Source organism: Mesoplodon mirus (assembly GCF_964341445.2).
Source record: "Mesoplodon mirus genome assembly, chromosome: 12".
Lineage (NCBI taxonomy): Eukaryota > Metazoa > Chordata > Mammalia > Artiodactyla > Ziphiidae > Mesoplodon > Mesoplodon mirus.
Genome location: NC_138988.1, coordinates 86,255,740 through 86,272,960, shown reverse-complemented (window position 1 = coordinate 86,272,960; position 17,221 = coordinate 86,255,740). Strand labels below are relative to the sequence as shown.

At 39.4% G+C, this 17,221-nt stretch overlaps 1 protein-coding gene across 3 annotated transcripts in view; it reads left to right on the top strand.

Annotated features, from left to right (window-relative positions):
• CARMIL1 (capping protein regulator and myosin 1 linker 1) overlaps positions 1–17,221 on the top strand; it is a 322,541-nt gene that overhangs the window by 123,460 nt on the left and 181,860 nt on the right. For all 3 annotated transcript variants that reach the window (XM_082637868.1, XM_082637867.1, XM_082637866.1), the window contains exons 4-5: positions 4,267–4,326; positions 14,928–15,049. In XM_082637868.1, the coding sequence (XP_082493994.1) occupies positions 4,267–4,326; positions 14,928–15,049 (182 nt within the window). The remainder of the gene's footprint in view (positions 1–4,266; positions 4,327–14,927; positions 15,050–17,221) is intronic.

The window sequence follows — 17,221 nt, the reverse complement described above, 5'->3', positions numbered from 1 at the left end:
ACCTGCCCACAAACCCAGGAAGATGGGGAAGGTTTGGGAGACACGTTCAGCCCTTTGCTCCTATGTTTGCGCTGCAGTGTTATTTGCGCATTTTCTCAGTCCTTTCTTGCGTCTTAAAATTCAACATTTAGCCACTGTCTCGTGAATACCTACTTATGTGCTGGACACGGTGCTGTAATGCAGTGGACCTGGTAGGACTGACAAACTAATGATTTGCATGATTTTTGTTGAACTTTGAGAAGGTACCAACCCACTGTTTGCTAATCAAAGGCCCATACTGCCTTTTTTCTTTCTGATCATACAAATGCTAAATTTTATAAAGTTTCTCCGAGGAATGAGACTTTATATTATCCCACCCCTTTTGATAATATAAAGTGAGTCTTTATGTTTATAATGTGTTATAAGTGAAATCAGTCATTATATAAATGGTGTTGGACTAAATTACCTATATGCTAAAGTACCTGAAGGCAGGATAGAAGGAAGTGTGAACCATTATCCCACTGGTGAAAAATTAATTGCGGAAGGAAATTTTATGGGCTTGAGAAAATAGTCAAGCAGCCTATTGAGTAGAAGGCTCCTGAAGATACGTTTACCCTAATTCAAAATGTGTGGACACAGCAGAAGGTGTATTACCTCTTGGGAAGTCATCTGCCTCCCTTCTGTTGCCCCCTCCTTGCTCTGCCCGAAGGAAGGCCCAGCTTCATCCCAAGATGTATATAACATCTCACATCGGCCTGGCTAGGGTAGTTTGGACATTGGTTCTGATTTCTGATATTGTCAGCATCACAAATAAAGGCACATCTTCTTCCAAAGTGACCTACCTGCAGAAGGCTGGTTTTCATGTGTCACAGTGCACCTTGGCTAAGAAGCAGAACCGGTGTCAATGACATTTTTCTGGGGAAATAATTGTATTCAGAACAGTAGTGTACAACAGCCCCGATTTTCACATAGGCTTCCTCTCTTTTCTTTGGGGGCTGATTAATTAAACATTTTCTTCTTTTGTCCTTTTATTGTTAAACGTACCACATACGCAGTCAAATGCACAAAATAGAAACATGTATCACTGTGATTAATTGCAAAGCAGATACCTCTGCAGTCACACGCAGATGAAGAAATAGAACTTTGCTATTCCCTCCAGAAGCGGGGATGAGGGGGGCGGGTGATGGTCAAATCAGGGAAGGGTCTACAGAGAAGCTGGGCTGGAGGATGAGCCTGCGTCAGCCAGGCAGATAAAGGGGTCTCCTGCTGGTCAGAGGTTTAGCAGTTTGCAAGAGCACAGTGTGTTTGGGGAGCTGAGATGTGGGCCCAGGACTGAGCAGGAGGCTGTGGAGGGAGGGAAATTGGTCAGAAAGATGGGCAGTCGTGACATGGGTTGCTGCATGTGGAACAGTTGGAGTTCCCGCAGGAGCATCACATAATCACATTTAGATTTGCTCTGTTGCCTGTTGGGTGGGGACTGTCTTGCTGAGGGTAGAGGTGGGCCTTGGATGATTCCTTCCTCTTACCTAACTGATCACTTGTATCTGTGGTTCTCTCTTAAAGATGTCTTCAGGTCTTCCTGCAGCCTGCCTGTGTCTCAGCTTCCTAACTAGTCCCCCCTGCCCCCTCCTGCCCAGTGACATTCTTTAAACTGTCTTCCGGGTGGGCTGGAGTCAGGAGGGTCAGTGGCCTGTTTAACAAAGGCCTGTTAAGAAGAGCCATGGGTGAGATGAGAGAGAATGGCTTGAAGCTTGCTGTGATGTCGGTCAGTGTGTCTCCATGACTCCCCTCCTCACCATTGATAAGAGCCAGGGCTCCGATGAATCGCATACTCAGCCTGTCCCCCCTTACTCGTCCCTGAAACTGTGCAGGGTCTACTTCTCGTTTCTGTCTTGCACTTGTTCTTTGAATGCCTCTATGCTTTTGCAAATTCTTTTTCTTCTGCCTGGATTTCCCTTTTCACTCCTTCTTTGTTTGACACACTTGAAGTCATTCTTCAGGGCCTAGCTGGAATGTCTCAGTGCTTTCCTGGTTCCCTGGCACTTTGCTTATTCCAGGGATAGCACTGAGGTGTGCAGCAGAACCATCTTAACTGACCTCCAACTAACCTCCCCCAGCCAAATTGACCAAAGCTGCCCATGCTAGTCCTGATATACTGACTGCATCTTCATAGCCGCTAGGTTATAAGAGTGTAGCTGTTTACACCTGTTCCCACCAGTTGTATGAGATGCCCACCAAGGGTCAGTGGTTTGCTTCCAAACCTATTCATAGCAGTTATAATTACAATGGTAAATTTTTAAAAAGATATTTTACATATCAATGAAATAGGCTGCCAAAGGAGAGAGTATCTGTGAAATACTGAATGTTGGTAAAATAATTCACTTAAAAAAATTACTGTCTTGTTAAGGACCGGACAACTGTTAAAGGCTGGGGGGTTGGGGAACATAATAATCTAGAGAACTTATGCCCTCACATTGCTTTCCCAGTGTCTTCAAGCTCTCACTCCATTTTAAAGAGCTTCAGTTGCAAGTTGTGTGCCCTGCATTTACGGGTGTGGTCCACAGAGGAAATGCCACTGGAGGGCCAGACAATGGGACTTGACTCTAAGAAGAAAATTTGGCACTGTGTCCAAGGCTAGCAGATGAAAATATGTTTATAAGTTTTAATTTGAAATAAACGAAGGTAGAGAGGTACTGTTTTTAGAAAATGATTCCCTGCTTGAAATGACTTTTCAAAATCCACGAATAGATCTTGATAAGTAAGAAGACGTCCACTCTAATGGAATGTTTAAAATGTGCCCCCGAGGCTGCATGTAACCATGGGAGGACAAGATAAATGTCTCATTCCTCTTTGCAGTCCTGGCACACAGTAGGCCTTCCATAAATTCTACTGGTTGGCTGTGTGAATGACGAAAGAATGAATTATCTTTCTACCTCCAGCCCTCATCACCATACTGGGGATTCAGGGGTTCTCTGTTCTAAAATTTATCCGACCAAATGTGTAAAGGTACAACATAGCACCAGCAGGCAGAACTAAGGGTCCTATGGGTTTGGTTCTGAATGGGTTCTTTTTCCATTACATTGCTAGTTTTTTAAAAAAATAAATTTATTAATTTAATTTATTTATTTTTGGCCGCGTTGGGCCTTCGTTGCTGTGCATGGGCTTTCTCTAGTTGCGGCGAGCGGGCTTCTCATTGCGGTGGCTTCTCTTGTTGCGGAGCACGGGCTCTGGGCATGTGGGCTTCAGTAGTTGTGGCACGTGGGCTCAGTAGTTGTGGCTCGCAGGCTCTACAGCACAGGCTCAGTAGTTGCAGCGCACGGGCTTAGTTGCTCCATGGCATGTGGGATCTTCCTGGACCAGGTCTCGAACCCGTGTCCCTTGCATTGGCAGGCGGATTCTTAACCACTGCGCCACCAGGGAAGTCCCCGCATTTCTAGTTTTAAGACGAGAGGGTAAAATAAACTGATCCGACTCAGTTCTTCATTGTCTTTAGTACCAGGCCCTGTGACTGTTTGTACTGAGATGAGAGACTGAAAAACTGGGAGAAAGATTAGTGGCTATTTTCCAGGAAAAATAGGCAAAGAGTGTGAGACTAGAGGTATCTTGAAGAAAAAGAAATGCTGATTACAGGAGAAGCGAGGAAGGGGCACTTGTTTTTAAAATGGAAAAGAAATAAATCATCATTTATGTATGCACAGAGAGAGAGAGAAGACTTTTATTTAACTATGTGTTTCATTGAAACACAGATTAAAATTCCTAAATATTCTTTTAAATCCATTCAAAGTATGAACCTTAATGAAAGACAGTGGAAGGAATGATGACTCCAGTAAGTGGTCAGAGGGTAACCCAAAGAGGTAAGGGTTTAGAGAGAAGGGAAAACAAACACTGTCTCTAGCCTGATCTGATTTGCTGAAGCAACATCTTGAAATAAGAGGAAAAAAAGTCTATTTAGATGGCTCCCTTCATATGTTCATTTCTCAGTAAATAAATACTGGAGTAGAAGTACAGAAACTTTCCATTGGGTTTGTCCTTGGATGAAATTTAAAAAGTCAGACTTGGAGTTTCCTTTCAGCCCTTTGGGAAAGTGAATAATGCTTTTCCTGAAATATGATAGATCAAGGTCATGTTGTATTGAATGTATGGAGATATTAAACCAGCCTACCTACAGAAGATGCCCAATGTTTTGTTTGCACTGGACTGTTTCTAATTGTAGCATTTTTACTTTGAATTATAGGTTTTAAAACCCTCATTACAGGTCTTTATTTCCCCCTCCTCCCTCAATTGCAGCTCGAGGTAACCTTCAGCTACCTGGAGATTCACGGTGTCCTGTGCAGCAAGCCAACTCAGGTGGGTGTGAATAACCTGTTTGTCATTACTGCAAGGTCAGAACCTTTCTTGAGTTTCTGAAACCAGCTAATACCTTCTATTTGGTTCACTATTGAAAGTTTCTTGAGATAATGTGGAAAAACAAGGTAAGGGAAAATGGAAGTTTCTGCCTGAGAGACTGAACAGGGGCTAGGTGGAAGGGGGTCGGGAATTTGTGATAAGGGAAACACGTTCTCCATAACTCAATTTGAAAAGAACTAGTTAGATCTTACGTTACCTGGCCATGTAAACATGAGAGTACTGTTCCTTAAAGATGTTGTACAAGTTACAGCAGTAAACTTTCATAGCTATTCCTCAGTACTCTGTAAGATCTTTCTCGGAATAGAGTGATAAGCGAATCTTTTGTTATTAATAAAATGTAGATTTTTAACAACAGCATTACTGAACTATAAGTAACAGGCAGCCAACTAAAGTGTACAGGTAAGTTTTGACATGTAGCCCCGTGAAACCATTACCACAGTCAAGATGCTGAACATATCTCATCACCTCAAGGTTTTCTCAGGCATCTTAGTAAACATTTCTTCTTGCCCCTCCTCATTCCTAATCATCTACAGGCATCTACTCTCAGCCGCTATAGATCAGTTTGCATTTTCTAAAAATTCATATGAATGGAATCATACAGTATGTGTACTATTGATTGTCTGCCTTCTTTTAGTCAGTGTAATTATTTTGAGACTGATTAATTTTGTTGCATGTCTCAATAGCTCATTCCTTTTTATTGCTGAGTAGTGTTCCATTGTATGACTATATCACAGTTCGTTTATCCATCACCCACTGATGGACATTTGTGTTGTTTCTAGTTTTTGGCTGACAAGCAAAGGTGCAATGAACATTTATTTACAAATCTTTGATTGGACATTGGCTTTTATTTCCTGTGGGTAAATATCTAGGAGTGGAGTGGCTGAATTGTATGTATGTAAATGTATGTATATATATAGTGTAAATATGTATGTAAACTTTTTAAGAAGCAGCTAAACTGTTTTCCGAAGGGGTTGTACTACTTTACGTTGCCACCAACATTGTGTAAGAGTTCCAGTTCCTCCACATCCTCCCAACACTGGTATGGTCAGTGTTTTAATTTTTAGCCATTTTAATAAATTTGTAGTGCTTTCTCATTTGTAGTTTTAATTTGCATTTCCCTAATGACTAAAGATGTTGAGCATCTTTTTGTCTGCTTATCTGCTATCATATATCTTTTTCGAGTGTCAGTTCAAATCTTCTGCCATTTAAAAAACTGAGTTGTTTTCTTATTGTTTTAAGAGTTCTTTATATATTCTGAATACAAACCCTTTATCATATATGTGATTTGTACATATTTTCTCTCAGTCTGTGGCTTCTTTTTTCATTTTCTTTACATTGCTTTTCAAAGAGTGGAAGTTTTAAATTTTGATGAAGTTCAATTTATCAGTATTTTCTTTTATGGATCATGCTGGTATCATATTGAATAAATCCTTGATTAACCTAAGGTCACAGATGTTCTATGTCTTCTAGGAGTTTTATAGCTCTGAGTTATACATTTAGGTCTATAATCCATTTTGAGGTAATTTTTGTGTATAAAGCAATATGTGGATCAGTTTTTTTTTTCCATTATGTATAGTATTTTTACTTGTTCAAGTACCATTTATTTGAAAGACTCATTTCCCCAGTGAACTGGCTTTCACTTTTGTGGAAGATCAATTGTTCACATAAATGTTGGTCTATTTCTGGACTATGGTCCCTTTAATCCTGTCCCTTTGGTCTATTTGTCTATCCTTATGCTGCTCTCACACTGTCTTGGTTACTGAAGCTGTTATAGTAAGACTTGAAATCAGATAGTGTTAGTCCTCTAACTTTGTTCTTTTTCAAAGTTGTTTTAGTGATTCTAGGTTCTTTGCCATTCCACATGAATTTTAGACTCAGCTCAGTTTCTACAGAAAGGCCTGCTGAGATTTTCATTGGGATTATATTAAATCTATAAGTCAGTTTGGGGCGAATTGACATCTTTTTTTTTTATAACATCTTTATTGGAGTATAATTGCTTTACAAGAATTGACATCTTAAAAAAATGGAGTCCCTTATCCAAGAAAACTGTATTTCTCCATGTATGTAGGTCTTTTAAAATTTATCTTGGTAGTATTTTGTTGTAGCTTTCAGTGTACAGGTCTTATATATCTTTAATAAGATTTATTTCTAAATATTTCATGGTTTTTTTGATGCTATTATAAATGGTATTGTTTTAAATTTTAATTTCCAATAGTTTCTTTCTGACAGATACAAAAACAATGGATTTTTGCATTTTGATCTAGTATCCTGCCACCATACTATACCCATCTGTTAGTTCCAGCAGCTTATTTTTTTTAATAGATTCTACCATTACTTACGTAGATGATTGTGTTGTTTGTGAATAAAGATTGTTTTACTTCTTCCTTTTTCCATATTGATGCCTTTTATTTTTATTTTTTTTATTTTTAAAATCAATTAATTTACTTCTTTTACGGCTGCTTTGGGTCTTCACTGCTGCATGAGGGCTTTCTCTAATTGCGGTGAGTGGGGCTACTCTTCATTGTGGTGCTCAGGCTTCTCGCTGCGGTGGAGCACGGGCTCTAGGCGAGCGGGGCTTCAGTAGTTTCGCACGTGGGCTTAGTTGCTGCCGCATGTGGGCTCTTCCCGGACCAGGGCTCGAACCCGAGTCCCCTGCATTAGCAGGCAGATTCTTAACCACTGTGCCGCCAGGGAAGCCCTTTTATTTCTTTTTCTTGCCTTATTGCCGTTGGGAGACATTCCTCACGGGTCTTTCACACTCCTACGTGTCTTGCTGAGTAGGCCAAGAATTCAGTGCTGTGACTGCTCTTTACCCAGGTTACTTCTCACGGTTATGTTTGCATTGAGCCGCCTTGTGGGATGATGGGATGTTCCCCTTCTGAACAAAGAGCAGGCTTGCTCACCATTTACTATGAAAATCAGATTACCTAAGCTCAACAGTTCCTTTTCCGTAAGCAACCCACTGTGTGTGCAGGCATGTCTCTGAGCCCTCCGTGTCACCCTGTGGGACTTTTGGGGAAAGGAGGAATCTAAGCAAACATGATGCTAATGCCTTTGCTGTGCCATGAATGATAAAGTCTTTTGTCTCTGACCCAGGAGTCTCTTGTCTCCTGCCAGCATTCATGAAACAGCAACAGACTAACTTACTGGCTTGTAAGTAGGGTAAAAATCAAATCTGAAACCCTGACAATTGCACTGGCTAATACCTCCAGTACAGTGCTGAATAGAGTGGTGAGAACAGACGCTCTTGATTTACTTCTATCTTTGAGAGAAAGCATCATTCTTTTTCCATTAAGTGTGATTTTAGCTGTTGGTTTTCATAGATGCCCTTTATCTGGTTGAGGAAGTTCTCTTTTATTCCTAGTTTGCTGAAAGTTTGTATTAGGAGTTATTGTTGTATACGATTATTGTGTGCTTTTCTTTTCTTTTTTCTTTTGTTAATATGGTAAATTTTATTGATTTTTCAAATATTAAATCAACCTTTCATTCCTGAGATTAACCCCACTTGGTTCTGATGTATTGCTCATTTTATATATTGTTGGATTTCATTTGTTAAAATTTCGTGAAGGAACTTTGCAACTATGTTAATGAGACTTATTGGCTGTAATTCTCTCTTTCTCTCTGTCTTTTGAAATGTTTTAATCTGCTTTAGAGCAATCATGGTATCATGGAATGACTTGGGAATTAGTCCCCCCTCTTCAATTTTTTTTTAGAAAATTCTATGTAGTCTTGGTGTTAATTCTTCTTTAAATGTTTGGTTGAATTTCCAGTGAAGTCATCTGGGCCTGGAGTTCTCTCTTAGGGAAGGTTTTTAACTACAAATTCAGTTTCTTTAATAGATATGGATACATTCATATTTTTTTTCTTGAGTGAGCTTTGGTAGTTTGTGTCTCCTAAGAAATTTATACATTTCATCTCAGTTGTCATTTATTGGTATAAAGTTGTTCATAGTATCCACTTGTTATCCTTTAAATATCTGTAGAATATCATTCCTGATATTGATAATTTGGTTCTTCTCTGTTTTCTTTTCCATATCAGTCTGGCTAGAGGTTTATCAATTCTTTTGATCTTCTCAAAGAACTTGCTTTTCAGTTGCATTAATCTTTCTCTGTTGATTTCATTGATTGTTTTCTATTTCATTGATTCTTACTCTGATCTTTTTATTTCCTTCTTTCTACTTTTTTTTTTTTTTTTGGTTTTTAAAACTCTAAAGAAAATGTGTGTGTGTGTGAGAGAGAGAGAGAGAGTGTGTGTGTGTGTAGTTTGTTGATAGCATTCGTAAAAGAAATTGTCAAAATCATCACTTTATGTTGATTGAGATTACATACAAATCCTTGGAACTTTTCCATAGTTCATCTTACAGCAATGTTTTATCCTATGTTTTATTATTCTCCAAGAACTGGAGTTTGGAAGAAAAATTACAGCACCATATATTTGCCCAAATGGGCAAACATATGCAGGAGTGAGTGATAACTCATGAATGATGACATAACCAGGGCCTTCTTGATGGTCTTAATTCAGGAATGTTTATATTTATGATTTCGGGGTTGGGATGGGAATAGAAGGGTGCTATTGAAATGCCAGTGCCAAGGTTATATTCAGAATATGATTAGACTGTGGTATTTAATTATGAGAAAGGATGTTGATATGGCAAGACTAATTTTCCCATGTGGCTGCTGGAACTGCTCTTACCACACTTGTGGTCCTGTCTCTTCAATATGACCAGCATTCAGAGGAACTGGGTGTAAAGCAAGCCGCCTTAGTCCCATGGAGCTGTTCTGTGGTGGTAAGTACCACAAAAATAGCTCTACAACATGACCTCAGTTTGACTTCGTCCCATGGCACGGACCTTGGAAATGAAATTACTATATAGTGAAACAGTGGTACTACTTCACAGAGGAGCTAGCAGTCCAGACACTTGGAATACTAGTCACTTAGTGGTATTCAAAATTGTATGTTTCCAAATTGCCTATGGTGCTTTTTAAAAATACTGATGACTCAGCTATTGGGTTTAAGACAGGCTACAAGGATGTATTATACTACATGGCAAATATAGCCAATATTTTTTAATAACTATAAATGGAGTGTAACCTTTAAAAACTGAATAAAAAATCAAAAAGATATTGATACATCCAGCAGCTCCACCCCAACCCCCTGCCACACACACACACTCTCTCTCTCTCTCTCTCTCTCTCTCACACACACACACACACACACACACACACACACACACTCACTCACTCACTCACTCATGACAGTTAGGCTTCGATATGTCTGGGGAGGGCATTTGATTCTGTTGTGTCCCAGAGGTTGAGAATGAATAACCTGTGTAACCTCAGGACCCTTGATGTCTCTGGTTTTGATTTTTTCTGATGTGAAATCATAAGGATGATGGTGTCTGCCCGTGGCACTTGCAGTCTAGCCTTGATTAGAACTTCTTTTTTCTAATGTTCTCTGGGGTTTATTAACTTCTCTGTCATTGCTATTTTTATCATTATTTAATTACAGTTTGTAAATGCCAATAAAATGCCAGGGGGTATACACATTTCATGGTATATGAGTGAGAGTGAGTGAATGTGTTACTGAGTTTGTGAAGTGTGATTTTACTATTGCACTTTTCCTCTTTCTTATGAAAATGGGGGAGACCTTCATCTTACTTTACAAGTCTCCTTGCCATCACACTTTCTGGTGTTCAAGTTCTCTTGCTGTCACAGTCAATAAATAGAGACCAACAGTTGTGTAGTTTTATAGTTATAGAATTTTTGGACCTTTATTGTACAATGGAAGCACTTCCTAAAAATTTTTTTTTTAATTATAAGTTAATTATTTGCTACGTCATAGAATGATTTTGGTAAACCACCCCTGGCTGTTTTTGTTAGAAGAAAGAAAAACACTTTACAGATCTGTTGGCTGGGGTTTAGTAAAAAGTGCTTTTCTTGGACTTCCCTGGTGGTGCAGTTGTTAAGAATCCGCCTGCCAATGCAGGGGATAGTGGTTCGATCCCTGGTCTGGGAAGATCCCACATGCCATGGAGCAACTAAGCCCATGCACCTCAACTACTGAAGCCCCTGCGCTCTCGGGCCCACATGCTGCAACTACTAAGCCTGCGTGCTGCAGCTACTGAAGCCCGTGGGCCTAGAGCCCATGCTCTGCAACAAGAGAAGCCACCGCAATTAGAATCCCACGCACCGCAACAAAGAGTAGGCCCCGCTTGCTGTAACTAGAGAAAGCCAGTGCGCGGCAACGAAGACCCAATGCAGCCCCCCCGCCCCCAAATGCTTTTCTTAAAGGTTAGTCAGGTGGTTCTACCTTAAAACAAGAGGCAGAGTGGGCTTGGAAACTTGAGTCTTAAATAGGATACTAGGACTTATATCGCTATTATTTTAAATGTGTATTGGTGGTCATGAATTATGTTCTGCTAGGTGTCTAAGCAAAAATTGTTTCAAACATTCTATTTTTCCCCAGCTGAAATAGGAGGGAAAGAGATATTTGAGAGGGAGTTCTTTTTCCTGATGAAATGATTTACTGTGTTGGTCTCACCTCTATCACTTTGTTGTAATTCTTTACATTATGCAAAGGTGGTGACACATTATGCAAAGGTGGTGACATATTATGCAGGGCTGGATGAATGCTTTTATGTGAAGTTGAATTTAAAGGCCTCATTTCTTCCCACCTGTCACCTTTTCTTCTTCCGTGTCATTCTATTCAATCCTGTGCAATTAAGGATGATTAGGTGTTAAGATTAAGTGGAATTAGAATAAGCTAATTACTAATTACTCATACCCAAACTGTGAACTGAATAGATGCACTAGATGTGAAGAAAGAAGAAGTACCTTATAGTGGAAAATATAATTACCTGTGGTGGGAAGGTAGGGGGTGGGGTGTGGAACATAGATAAGGTGGCTGCATCCCAAAGTATCTGTCTTTTTAAAACATACATTCACCGAGATAGGTGCATATAAAATATCTGAGCCTAATTTCATAAAGCAGTTTTAGTCTTACTTAAGACACCTCACTGAAGTGTCATATCAGTAAATACCTCCAAGTACAATAATGCTTGCTGCCTTTTTGGGGGTAAATATCTCTTGGACCAGCTTCTACAAGACCGGGGCAATCTTTGTCTAGAGAATTTCAAAGGCAGTGCCATTAATTCCTTGAGGAATGAATGTGCTGAGAATTAGGATTAAAAAATGTTTTTTATATAGGGAGCCAACTAACTGGTACAAAGGTGGTATGTATTAATTACCTGTTAACAGATTCCTCTAGGGGTACTTAGGAAGAAGTAACATTTTAAGGACTCAAATCACTGAAGTCTTTTTCTTTGATCTCATCATTTTGACAAATAAATTGGATTGCTCTTTCTTTTAACATAAACACTTTGAAAGACAGATTATTTTTTTTTAAATTCAGCTAATCGTAGGACAACCTAAAGCAAATCTAAAAGCTTCTTTGTCAATCCAGTTGGCTAGTCGCACATTAAGGGTAGTGTTTCCCCATCATATTTTTGTACAAATTAAGTAACAACAGGAGGTAAATGTATAAGGATATTTTGATTCAGTGATCATCAAAAGGACTGAATTGTACATGAATATTTTTGAGATCCAAGATAATAAATAGTATTTTTTTTTAAAAGAGTGATTGAAGTCAGTTCTTTTTATTTGGAACGTGTTTATAATCAACCTATCTTCCCTTTTGTGACCTGCCCTTTTTATCAGGTTGTTTTATACTTATTTGTAGGACTAGCTATATGACCTCAGTTCAGCATTTTTGGACATCTCCAGCAGTTATTACAGGAATGAGTCTCTGCCTAGCATGAACTTTATTACTTTGTTCCCTTTGTATAATCCTTTCCAAGTATCCTGTCTTCTTAGAAAAGTTGAAGCTTTTATAAGCACTTGATTTTTCTTTTGTTATCAGGCAAAAGGTTTTGCCATTTTATTTAAATATCTCATGATGTGTCTTTTTTTTTTTTTTTTTTTTTTTTTTTGCGGTACACGGGCCTCTCACTGTTGTGGCCTCTCCCGGAGCACAGGCTCCGGACACGCAGCCTCTGTGACCGTGGCTCACGGGCCCAGCCACTCCGCGGCAAGTGCGATCTTCCCGGACTGGGGCACGAACCCGTGTCCCCTGCATCGGCAGGCGGACTCTCAACCACTGTGCCTCCAGGGAAGCCCGATGTGTCTTGTTTTGAAAACACATTTTACAGAAAAGTGACTATTGGGTTATCCTCCGGTGTTCACTGAAGGAGGTATTCTTACTTACGCTAGATGCTAGGGATATGACAGAGTTTGTAAGTCAAGACGAAATCTTGGTTAAAGGAGAACTCACCTGCAAATGTGGCTATTCAGTTACCATCACCGGGGGGGTTGTGGTGGTGGTCTGTTTGAATCTGCAGTTTGGCCCTTAGAAACTTGCTTCAGTTTCTGGACGTTTCTGACAAACTAACCACCCTCTACCCAAAACAGTTCTTTCAGTCTTAAGGTTAAGAGCATTATTTTAAGAAGTGCTTCTTAAAAAGCTGGTATTGTATTAGTATATATCAGCGTGAGTACAGAAGTTCCCCCTTATCCACAGTTTCACTTTCTGTGGTTTCAGTTACCTGTGGTCAACTATGGTTGGAAAATGGAAAAATCCAGAAATAAACAATTCAAAAATCTTAAATTTCATGCTGTCCTGAGTAGCATGATGAAATCTTACGCTGTCCTGCCCCTTCCCACCCAGGACTTGAATCATCTCTTCATCCAGCGTTTCCCACCCGTTAGTCATTTAGTAGCCAGCTAGGTTATCAGATCTACTGTTGTGGTATTTCAGTGCTTGTGTTGAAGTAACCCTTATTTTACTTAATAATGGCCCCAAAGCATAAGAGTCATGACAGTGGCAATTTGGAAGTGCCAAAGAGAAGCCATAAAGTGCTCCCTTTAAGAGAAAAGGTGAAAGTTCTTGACTTAATAAGGAGAGAAAAAAATTTGTATGCTGAGGATGCTAAGATCTATGGCAAGAACGAATCTTCTATCTGTGAAATTGTGAAGCCGGAAAAAAATCTGTGCGAGTTTTTGCTGTTGTACCTCAAATTGCCGAAGTTATGACCACAGAGTGTGATAACTGCTTAATTAAGATGAAAAAGGTATTAAAGGAAATCATCCACAAAGTGAAAAGACAACCTACTGAATGGGAGAAAATATTTGCAAATGATATGACCAATAAGGGGTTAATATCCAACATATATAAACAGCTCATACAACTCAACATCAAAAAAACAAACAACCTGATTAAAAACTGGGCATAAGACGTGAATAGACATTTTTCCAAAGAGGAAATGCAGATGGCAAAAAGGCACATGAAAAGATGCAAAACATCGTTAATCATCAGGGAAATGCAAATCAAAGCAACGAGATACACCTCATACCTGACAGAATGGTTGTCATCAAAAAGAACACAAATAACAAATACTGGTAAGGATGTGGAGAAAAGAGAGAACCTGTGTACATGATTGGTGGGAATGTAAATTGGTGCAACCCCTGTAGAAGACAGTATGGAGGTTTCTCAAAAAAACTAAAAATATAACTACCTTATGATCCAGCAGTTTCAGTCCTGGGTATATATCCTAAAAACCCCAAAACACTAATTTGAAAAGACACATGTACCCCAGTGTTCATAGCAGCAGTATTTACAATAGCCAAGATATGGAAGCAGCCTAAGTATTCACCAACAGATGAATGGATAAAGAAGATGCGGTATGTGTATACACACACACACACACACAGGAATACTACTCAGCCATAAAAAAGAATGAAATTTTGCCTTTTGCAGCAGCATGGTTAGACTTGGAGTGCATCATGCTAAGTGAAATAAATCAGAGAAAGACAAATACTGTGTGATATCACATGTGCAATCTCAAAAATACAACAAACTAGCAAATATAACAAAAAAGAAAGACTCACAGATATAGAGAACAAACTAGTGGTTATCAGTGGGGAGAGGGAAGGGGAAGGGGCAATATATGAGCGGGGGATTAAGAGGTACAACTATTAGGTAGAAAATAAGCTACAAGAATATACTGTACAACACAGGAAGGAATATAGCCAATATTTTTATAATAATTATAAATGGAGTATAAACTTTAAAAATTGTGAATCACTATCTTGTATACCTGTTACTTATATAATATGTACATCAATACTTCAATTAAAAAAATGGAAAAGGCATTAAATTTATACAGTAAGATGTTTTGAGAGAGACCACATTCACATAAATTTTATTATAGTGTATTTTTATAATTGTTCTATTTTATTATTTGTTAATTGTTGTTAATCTCTTAGTGTGCCTAATTTATAAATTAAACGATCACAGGCATGTATGTATGGGAAAAAACAGCATATATAGGCTTCGGTACTATCCGAGGTTTCAGGCTTCCATTGGGGGTCTTAGAATGTTTCCCCACGGCCAAGGGGGGATGGCTGTATATAGTTTACATTATTTAAAATAAAAAAATTGAAGGAATTGGACTCATTATTAAGCAGTGTCCAACCTGGTTGTTGCAGATGGTTGTGGAAACTGAGAAGTGCAGCATCTCCCTGAAGATGGCATCACCTGAGGACGTGAGTGAGGTGCTGGCGCACATCGGCACCAGCCTGCGGAAGATCTTCCCTGGCTTCTCCCCAGTGTGAGTTCTCCCGTGGGAGGGTGAGGAGAGCAGAGACCTGGTGTCTCCCTCAGAATGAAAACAGGCTTCCTCTTGCCCCTTCACTTGGTTCCTCTCTCATACTTTCTTCTTCTCTTAAACATAACATGTTACAACCCTCGCTCAAACCTTTGTGTTTTGTCTGAGATTTTCTATATGGCTGCTCTTTATTTTTATTTATTTATTTATTTTTATTTTTTTATTTTTTGATTCAATTTGTGTTTTTTTTAAACATCTTTATTGGAGTATAATTGCTTTACAATGGTGTGTTAATTTCTACTTTATAACAAAGTGAATCAGTTATACATATACATGTGTTCCCATATCTCTTCCCTCCCACCCTCCCTATCCCACCCCACTAGGTGGTCACAAAGCACCGAGCTGATCTCCCTGTGCTATGCGGCTGCTTCCCACTAGCTATCTACCTTACGTTTGGTAGTGTATATATGTCCATGCCTCTCTCTCACTTTGTCACAGCTTACCCTTCCCCCTCCCCATATCCTCAAGTCCATTCTCTAGTAGGTCTGTGTCTTTATTCCCATCTTACCCCTAGGTTCTTCATGACCTTTTTCTTTTTTTCTTAAACTCCATATATATGTGTTAGCATACGGTATTTGTCTTTCTCTTTCTGACTTACTTCACTCTGTATGACAGACTCTAGTTCCATTCACCTCACTACAGATAACTCAATTTTGTTTCTTTTTATGGCTGAGTAATATTCCATTGTTTATATGTGCCACATCTTTATCCATTCATCCGATGATGGACACTTAGGTTGTTTCCATCTCCTGGCTATTGTAAATAGAGCTGCAATGAACATTGCGGTACATGACTCTTTTTGAATTATGGTTTTCTCAGGGTAAATGCCCAGTAGTGGGATTGCTGGGTCATATGGTAGTTCTATTTGTCGTTTTTTAAGGAACCTTCGTACTCTTCTCCATAGTGGCTGTAACAATTCACATTCCCACCAGCAGTGCAAGAGGGTTCCCTTTTCTCCACACCCTCTCCAGCATTTATTGTTTCTAGATCTTTTGATGATGGCCATTCTGACCGGTGTGAGATGATATCTCATTGTAGTTTTGATTTGCATTTCTCTAATGATTAATGATGTTGAGCATTCTTTCATGTGTTTGTTGGCAATCTGTATATATTCTTTGGAGAAATGTCTATTTAGGTCTTCTGCCCATTTTTGGATTGGGTTGTTTGTTTTTTTGTTATTGAGCTGCATGAGCTGCTTGTAAATTTTGGAGATGAATCCTTTGTCAGTTGCTTCATTTGCAAATATTTCCCCCCATTCTGAGGGTTGTCTTTTTGTCTTGTTTATGGTTTCCTTTGCTGTGCAAAAGCTTTTAAGTTTCATTAGGTCCCATGTGTTTATTTTTGTCTTTATTTCCATTTCTCTAGGAGTTGGGTCAAAAAGGATCTTGCTGTGATTTATGTCATAGAGTGTTCTGCCTATGTTATATGGCTGCTCTTTAAAGAGCTGGAGTGATGAAGGGATTTGGCAGTCCTTTAACCTCAACTCCTAAGACTAAAACAGAAGCCTTTTTAATGTAACCTGAGATTTACCCTAGTGTGAATTTTACTCACAGCTATTAGCAGAATGCCAGGAGCTGCATGCTTTGAAAGGAAGGCAGTGAATATTAATGAAGAGTGAGAGTGCTTCATTTTCCTTATTTTTTTCTGTTCAGTAAGAGGAAACTTAAAAAGCCAAAACTGAACATCAAAATTAGCCTCTTTCATTTTCCTCTCACGTTTCTGGAATACACATTAAGGATATGAGTACATTTTGTCTGTACATGTCCTCATGTGTGTTTTTTTAATTAATTAATTAATTAATTAATTTATTTTTGGCTGTGTTGGGTCTTCCTTTCTGTGTGAGGGCTTTCCCCAGTTGCGGCGAGCAGGGGCCACTCTTCATCGCGGTGCGCGGGCCTCTCACTGTCGCGGCCTCTCTTGTTGCGGAGCACAGGCTCCAGACGCACAGGCTCCAGACGCGCAGGCTCAGTAGTTGTGGTTCACGGGCCCAGCTGCTCCGCGGCATGTGGGATCCTCCCAGACCAGGGCTCGAACCCGTGTCCCCCGCATTGGCAGGCAGACTCTCAACCACTGCGCCACCAGGGAAGCCCCCTCATGTGTTTTTTTTTGTCAAGC